The sequence below is a fragment of the Cyrtonyx montezumae genome, unplaced genomic scaffold (genome assembly GCF_038088225.1).
Source record: "Cyrtonyx montezumae isolate F1298 unplaced genomic scaffold, pur_monq_1.0 scaffold_206, whole genome shotgun sequence".
In the NCBI taxonomy this organism is placed as follows: domain Eukaryota; kingdom Metazoa; phylum Chordata; class Aves; order Galliformes; family Odontophoridae; genus Cyrtonyx; species Cyrtonyx montezumae.
This window is the reverse complement of record NW_027071944.1, coordinates 27,915-35,849: the sequence shown is the minus strand read 5'-3', so window position 1 is coordinate 35,849 and position 7,935 is coordinate 27,915. Positions and strand designations below refer to the sequence as shown.

The window sequence follows — 7,935 nt, the reverse complement described above, 5'->3', positions numbered from 1 at the left end:
ATACAATATACTGAGACACCAGTCCATACTGGGAGGTACTGGGGGGCTAACTGGGATGCATACTGGGATATACTGGGAGGGACATCCCTGGGACATACTGGGATCTATATTAGGATATATAGTGGGATATACTGGGATATAATCGGAAGGTCACTGGGACCAGGGAACTGGGCATACTGGGATCCCTCAGATGGGGAACTGGGTATACTGGGAGCTCTGGGACTGGGAACTGGGCATACTGGGATCCCTCAGATGGGGAACTGGGCATACTGGGAGCTCCAGGACTGGGAACTGGCATACTGGGAGCCCTCAGATGGGGAACTGGGCATACTGGGAGCTCCAGGACTGGGAACTGGGCATACTGGGATCCCTCAGATGGGGAACTGGCATACTGGGATCCCTCAGATGGGGAACTGGCATACTGGGATCCCTCAGATGGGGAACTGGGCATACAGGGAGCCCTCAGATGGGAACTGGGCATACTGGGAGCTCTGGGACTGGGAACTGGGCATACTGGGATTCCTCAGATGGGGAACTGGCATACTGGGAGCTCCAGGACTGGGAACTGGGCATACCGGAGCCCTTAGATGGGGAACTGGGCATACTGGGAGCCCTCACACAGGGAACTGGGCATACTGGGAGCCCTCACACAGGGAACTGGGCATACTGGGAGCTCTGAGACTGGGAACTGGGCATACTGGGACCACTACAACAGGGAACTGAGTGCCCCCCCCCCCATCCCCAACGTCCACCTTCCCCTCCCAGTCCAAACCAGTGCACCCCCCCCCCCCCCCCCCAAATCACACCACAGCAGAGAAGGAGGGGGGGGGGGGGCACCGCCGCTCGTTACCATCGCCCTTTAATCACCCGCGGGGGGGGGGAGGGAGGGGGGAGTGAAACAGTGAGGGGGGGGGGGGGAGGTTGGGAGGCAGAAAGGAGGGGGCCCCCCCCGCCCCCAGGGGGGCAATAAATAGGGGGGGGCGGGGAGGAGACGGTTTGGGGTTGGGATTTGGGATTGGGGGGGGGGGGGTTGGAAGGGGGGGGGGATTGGAGGGGGGAGGGATTTGGGATTTGGGGGGGGGGGGGGGCTACTTGAGGCAGCGCTCGAAGTAGGTGGCGCCGACGTAGCCCCCCCGCAGCGAGCGCTGCACGTTCTGCTCGAAGAGGCGACGGTTGCTCTGCAGCACTTCGGCCGCTTCCTTGTTCAGGGGGTCCTCGGGGTTCGGCTCCTGGTGGGGGGGGGGGGGGGGGCAAAAAAATTATTCCCCCCCCCCCCTTAAAGGGATATCTGCCCCACCCCCCCCCCCCCCCCCAATTAATGCCCCCCCGAGACACCCTGCCATACAACCCCACCCCATCACCCCCTAAAACCCATTAATACCCCCCCCCCCCTTCATGAACACACCCCTCGATCCCACCCTCCCCTCTGCCCCCCCCTCCCCCCATATCCCTTAGCACCTCCCAAGTACAGTGTCCCAGGGTGACCCAGTGTCACTCGGTGCCACCTCGAGGTGTCCCCAAGGCCACTATGTGTCACCTCGGGGTGACCTGAGGCCACCAGTTGCACCTCGGGGTGACCTGAGGCCACCAGGTGCCACCTCGGGGTGTCCCAAGGCCACTATGTGTCACCTTGGGGTGACCTGAGGCCACCAGGTGTCACCTCGGGGTGTCCCAAGGCCACTATGTGTCACCTTGGGGTGACCTGAGGCCACCAGGTGTCACCTCGGGGTGTCCCAAGGCCACTATGTGTCACCTTGGGGTGACCTGAGGCCACCAAGTGTCACCTTGGGGTGACCCAAGGCCACCAGGTGCCACCTCGGGGTGTCCCAAGGCCACTATGTGTCACCTTGGGGTGACCTGAGGCCACCAGGTGTCACCTTGGGGTGTCCCAAGGCCACTATGTGTCACCTTGGGGTGACCTGAGGCCACCAAGTGTCACCTTGGGGTGACCTGAGGCCACCAGGTGCCACCTTGGGGTGACCTGAGGCCACCAGGTGCCACTTTGGGGTGACCTGAGGCCACCAGGTGTCACCTTGGGGTGTCCCAAGGCCACTATGTGTCACCTTGGGGTGACCTGAGGCCACCAGGTGCCACCTTGGGGTGACCTGAGGTCACTATGTGTCCCCTTGGGGTGACCTGAGGCCACCAGGTGCCACCTCAAGGTGTCCCCAAGGCCACCAGGTGCCACCTCGAGGTGTCCCCAAGGCCACCAGGTGTCCCCTTGGGGTGTCTCAAGGCCACCACGTGTCCCCTAGGGGTGACCTGAGGCCACCACGTGTCCCCTGGGGGTGACCTGAGGCTACCAGGTGCCACCTCGAGGTGTCCCCAAGGCCACTATGTGTCACCTTGGGGTGACCTGAGGTCACTATGTGTCCCCTTGGGGTGACCTGAGGCCACCAGGTGTCACCTCGAGTGTCCCAAGGCCACCAGGTGTCACCTTGGGGTGACCTGAAGCCACCAGGTGTCACCTCAAGGTGTCCCCAAGGCCACCAGATGTCCCCTAGGGGTGACCTGAGGTCACCAGGTGCCACCTCGAGGTGTCCCCAAGGCCACCAGATGTCCCCTAGGGGTGACCTGAGGCCACCAGGTGTCACCTCAAGGTGTCCCAAGGCCACTGGGTGTCCTCAGGAGGAGTCCCAAAGCCACCAGGTGACCCAACGTCACTTGGTGGCTTCAAGAGGTGTCCCCAAGGCCACCAGGTGTCCCCAACCCATCGGTGTCCCCTCACCCCACGCACGACTCACCAGGAAAAGGTACTGAAGGCCGTAGATGATGGAGTTTATCGTCAGGACGGGCTTCCAGTCCTCTCTGGTGACAGAGTTGGGCGTCACAAGGGCCACCAGGGCCACCACGGTGGTGGCCACGGCCACCTCACGCCCACATCGGGGTTACGCAGGGACAACACGCACACGCGGGGTGGGGAGGGAGGGGGGGAGGGGAGGGCAACCATTTGCCACCCCGTTCCACCCTGGTGGGCGTTGGGGACCAAATTTGGGAGCCAGGTCCAGCGGTGGCCACGGTGTCGGCCGTGTTGGTGGCCCACCTGAGGATGTTGAGGCAGACGTTGCCCTCCAGGTCGATGTTTGGGTGATAGACCATCGTCTCACACTTCACCTTGGGTGGGTCGTGGGGGTAGCCCTGGCCGACCTGGGGGGTGGGGGGGGGGCGGAACAACTTGGTGGCCACCGTCTGCACTTTGGTGGCCACCAGGTATGTCTTGGAGGCCACCAGCCGCAGCTTGGAGGCCACCATCCACATCGTGTGGTCATCAGCCACATCTTGTTGGCCACCATCCACACTTTGGTGGCCACCACTCACACCTTGGTGGTCACAAGGCACACCTTGGTGGCCACCATCTGCATCTTGGTGGCCACCATCCGCATCTTGGTGGCCACCATCTGCATTCTGGTGGCCATCAACCACACCTTGGGGTCATCAGCCACATCTTGGTGGCCACAAGGCACATCTTGGAGGCCACCATCCACATCTTGGTGGTCACCATCCACACTTCGGTGGCCACCATTCACACCTTGGTGGCCACCATCCATACCTTGGTGACCACCATCCACACCCTGGGGTCATCAACCACATCTTGGTGGCCACCATCCACACCTTGGTGGTCACCATTCACATCTTGGTGGTCACCATCCGCATCTTGGTGGCCATCATCCACATCTTGGTGGTCACCATCCACACTTCGGTGGCCACCATTCACATCTTGGTGGCCATCATCCACATCTTGGTGACCACCATCCACATCTTGATGGCCACCATCCGCACCTTGGTGGCCACCAGCCCAGTGCCGACCTGGTTCAGGACTGACCTTAAAACTGAAGACGAATTTCCCTCCCTTGTAGAAACCCTATGGGAGAGGGACAGACATCAGTGGGGAGGGGACAACGGGGGCGAGGGGGAGAGGGTTAGGGTTAGGGTTAGGGTACCCCGATTAGGGTTAGGGTTTGGGTAGGGGTTAGGGTTAGGGCTAGGGTTAGGAGTAGGGTTAGGAGTAGGGTTAGGGGTTAGGGTTAGGGGTTAGGGTACCCCGATTAGGGTTAGGGTAGGGTTAGGGTTAGAGGTTGGGGTTAGGGTTAGGGTTAGGGTACCCCGATTAGGGTTAGGGTTAGAGTTAGGGTTAGGGTTAGAGGTTGGGGTTAGGAGTAGGGTTGGGGTTAGGGTTAGGGTTAGGGTTAGGGTTAGGGTTAGGGGTAGGGGTAGGGTTAGGGTAGCATTAGGGTTAGGGTAGGGGTTAGGGTTAGGGTTAGGGTAGGGTTAGGGTTAGGGTTAGGGTTAGGGTTAGAGGTTGGGGTTAGGGTTAGGGTTAGGGTTAGAGGTTAGGGTTAGGGTTAGGGGTTAGGGTTAGGGTTAGAGGTTGGGGTTAGGGTTAGGGTTAGGGTTAGGGTTAGGGTTAGGGTAGGGTTAGGGTTAGGGTTAGGGTTAGAGGTTGGGGTTAGGGTTAGGGTACCCCGATTAGGGTTAGGGTTAGAGTTAGGGTTAGGGTTAGGGGTTAGGGTTAGAGGTTGGGGTTAGGGTTAGGGTTAGGAGTAGGGTTAGGGTTAGGGTACCCCGATTAGGGTTAGGGTTAGGGGTTAGGGTTAGGGGTTAGGGTACCCCGATTAGGGTTAGGGTTAGGGTTAGGGTTAGGGTTAGGGTTAGGGTACCCCGATTAGGGTTAGGGTACCCCGATTAGGGTTAGGGTTAGAGTTAGGGTTAGAGGTTGGGGTTAGGAGTAGGGTTAGGGTTAGGAGTAGGGTTAGGGTTAGGATTAGGGTTAGGGTTAGGGTTATGGTTAGGGTTAGGGTTAAGGTTAGGGTTAGGGGGTTAGGGTTTAGGGTTAGGGGGTTAAGGTTATGGTTAGGGTTTGGGGTTAGGGTTAGGGTTTGGGGTTAGGGTTAGGGGGTTAGGGTTTAGGGTTGGGGTTTTCGGGGGGAACCCACGTGGATTTTGGGGGGAAACGGGGTCACTCCTCGTTGGGGCAGATGAGGAAGGGTTAGGGTTATGTTAGGGCTGGGTTAGGGGTTAAGGTTAGGTGGTTAGGGTTTAGGGGTTTAGGGTTAGGGTTAGGGGGTTAGGGTTTAGGGTTAGGGGGTTAGGGTTAGGGGTTAGGGTTAGAGGTTAGGGTTAGGGTTTAGGGTTAGGGGGTTAGGGTTTTGGGTTAGGGTTACGGTTAGGGGTTAGGGTTAGTGTTCGGGTTAGGGGGTTAGGGTTTAGGGTTAGGGTTTTGGGGGGGAACCCACGTGGATTTTGGGGGGAAACAGGGTCACACCTCGTTGGGGCAGATGATGAAGGGTTAGGGTTATGTTAGGGCTGGGTTAGGGGTTAGGGTTAGGTGGTTAGGGTTTAGGGGTTTAGGGTTGGGGGGGATCCCAGGTGGATTTGGGGGGGAAATGGGGTCACACCTCGTCGGGGCAGATGAAAAAGGGTTAGGGTTATGTTAGGGTTGGGATAGGGGTTCGGTTAGGGGGTTAGGGTTTAGGGTTAGGGGGTTAGGGTTAGGTTAGGGGGTTAGGGTTAGGCTTAGGGTTTAGGGGGGACCCCAGGTGGATTTGGGGGGAGTTGGGGTCACACCTCGTCGGGGCAGATGAGGAGGCGGAAGTGCAGCAGGTCGTCCTGGTCAGAGAAGTCGATCTCGCACGTCTTGGGCAGGTTGAGCTCGTTGATGTCTGCGGGGACACGTGGGGACACACGTGTTGGGGTCACAGCCGGCAATGGGGCAGAAAGCCCCCACTCCCAGTGCTCCCAGTGCTCCCAGTACGGCCACACCGGGACTGGTAGAGCACCACAGCGCGGCCATACTGGGACTAGTATAGAAATTGTACTGGGACGGTGACACTGAGTGCTCTGAGCCACGACATTAAGGCCGTGCTGGGACGGATATGACCCTACACAGAGCCCATACTGGGACCAGTGGGTACCCCATACTGGGACCAGTACACAGAGCACACTGGCACCAGTGTCAACCCCATACTAGAGCCAGTAAGTAGAGCTCAATGGGACCAGTGCATGTCCTACACTGGGACCAACGCATGCCCCACACTGGGACATACTGGGACCAGATACACAGACCACACTAGGCCATACTGGGACCAGTACATAGAGCACAGTGGGACCACTGGCTTCCCCACACTGGGCCATACTGGGACCAGTACATAGAGCACACTGGGACCAGTGGCTTCCCCACACTGGGCCATACTGGGACCAGTACACAGAGCACACTGGGACCAGTGGCTTCCCCACACTGGGCCATACTGGGACCAGTACACAGAGCACAGTGGGACCAGTGGCTTCCCCACACTGGGCCATACTGGGACCAGTACACAGAGCACAGTGGGACCAGTGGCTTCCCCACACTAGGCCATACTGGGACCAGTACACAGAGCACACTGGGACCAGTGGCTTCCCCACACTGGGCCATACTGGGACCAGTACACAGAGCACACTGGGACCAGTGACTTCCCCATACTGGGCCAAACTGGGACCAGTACACAGAGCACACTGGGACCAGTGGCTTCCCCACACTAGGCCATACTGGGACCAGTACATAGAGCACAGTGGGACCAGTACATGCCCCACACTGAGCCATACTGGGCCCAGTACACAGAGCACACTGGGACCAGTACTTAGAGCACACTGGGCCATACTGGGACCAGTGTGTACCCCATACTGGGACCAGCCCACAGAGCACGCTGGGACCAGTACACGCCCCACCACTGGTGCCATACTGGGACCAATACACAGACCACACCAGGCCATACTGGGACCAGTACATAGAGCACACTGGGACCAGTGGCTTCCCTACAGTGGGCCACAGTGGGACCAGTACATAGCCCATACCGGGACCAGTACACAGACCCTACTGGGACCATCCCGTCAGCCGCCCTTAGGATCCCAGCGAGCCCCCAGCACACACACCCCACTATCACCAGTACGCACGACATACTGGGACCCCTCCCCTCCCCCCCCCCCCCCGCACCTTTCTGGATGCGGAGCTGCGCGGCCGAGGCCTTTTTGCTGGTGCCCTTGGTGCCGCCCGCCGATTCCTCCTCCTTCTTCTGCTGCTTCAGCGAGAAGAGCTTGATCATCCTGCCGGGCCGGGCCGCACCGGACCGGGGGTGGACCCCCCCCGGCGGGGATGAGGCGGCCGAGGGGCGGCGGAGCGGCGGCGCCGGTGAAGCGGCGGCGGCGGCGCTGAGGAGACGGAGGTTCGGCAACAGCCGGAACCGTTCGGCAACTTCCGGAAAAGGTTTCGGACACCGTCCGGGATTTTCCGGATGAAGTTCGGAAACGTTCGGGTTTTTCCGGATGGTGGGAGGTTATTTCCGGTGGTTTCGTGGGAGTTTGGCGGAAGTCTCGCTCCAAGCGCGGACTTCGGGTTTTTTCGGAAGGGTTCGGCTCTTTTCGCAGCCAATTGGAATTGAGGGGGCGGGGCTTGAAGCGCGGAGCCGCCATGTTTGTTGCGGGCACTCACCCCCCCCGCAATAGCGGAACAAAAAAAGGGGTGGGGGAGGGGCGGCAGCGACAAGGAGCTCGGAGAGATTCAGAAATAACTTTATTTATTATTAATAACCACAGAGGGGCGACGCACCCCATAAAAAGGAGAGGGGGGGGGAAAAAAAAACCTGCGTGAAAACGGGACGGGAAAGCAACAAGGGAACCCAAACGTACAGATAAAAGGTTCCTCCCCTCCCCCTCCTTTTTCGGGGGACACCGGGTCCACCCCACGCCCACGAGATCAGACAGCCCCGCGTGGCGATTGGGGGGGGGGAGTGGGGGGAAAGGGGGTGAGGAAAAAACCCACAGATTGCAGTCCCACAGAGTTAAAAGGGGGGTGGGGATACCCCCCCCTCCCCCCCCCCAGCTCAGCCCACGCTGGCGGTGGAAATCCACGTGTACCCCCCTCCACCAGCTCCACATGCGGCCCCGCAGCATGGAGGGGTG

The 7,935-nt window shown here is 59.8% G+C and overlaps 1 protein-coding gene and 1 long non-coding RNA gene across 2 annotated transcripts; one reads left to right on the top strand and one right to left on the bottom strand.

The window, feature by feature from the left end:
• Positions 1 to 1,070: 1,070 nt before the first annotated feature.
• UBE2M (ubiquitin conjugating enzyme E2 M) lies at positions 1,071 to 7,108 on the bottom strand. The gene is made up of 6 exons (XM_065737770.1): positions 6,971 to 7,108; positions 5,566 to 5,660; positions 3,824 to 3,862; positions 3,044 to 3,147; positions 2,745 to 2,808; positions 1,071 to 1,229 (listed from the first exon to the last, which is right to left on the bottom strand). Exons 1-6 carry the CDS (start codon positions 7,077 to 7,079, stop codon positions 1,089 to 1,091), a joined length of 552 nt encoding a protein of 183 aa, XP_065593842.1. The 5' UTR covers positions 7,080 to 7,108; the 3' UTR covers positions 1,071 to 1,088.
• On the top strand, positions 2,038 to 2,491 carry LOC136049470 (uncharacterized). Its single transcript, XR_010622306.1, has 3 exons — positions 2,038 to 2,100; positions 2,195 to 2,213; positions 2,462 to 2,491. It is a non-coding gene; the product is annotated as an uncharacterized LOC136049470 (long non-coding RNA).
• Positions 7,109 to 7,935: the final 827 nt, after the last annotated feature.

Bases quoted from the DNA above. Each gene is read 5' to 3' on its own strand.
- UBE2M (XM_065737770.1), bottom strand. From the start codon at position 7,079: ATGATCAAGCTCTTCTCGCTGAAGCAGCAGAAGAAGGAGGAGGAATCG. The intron at 3,863-5,565 runs GTGTGACCCCAA...CCTCTCCCATAG, and splicing joins TCCTCATCTGCCCCGACGAG to GGTTTCTACAAGGGAGGGAA. The intron at 2,809-3,043 runs GTGGGCCACCAA...CTCTGTCACCAG, and splicing joins GTCTGCCTCAACATCCTCAG to AGAGGACTGGAAGCCCGTCC.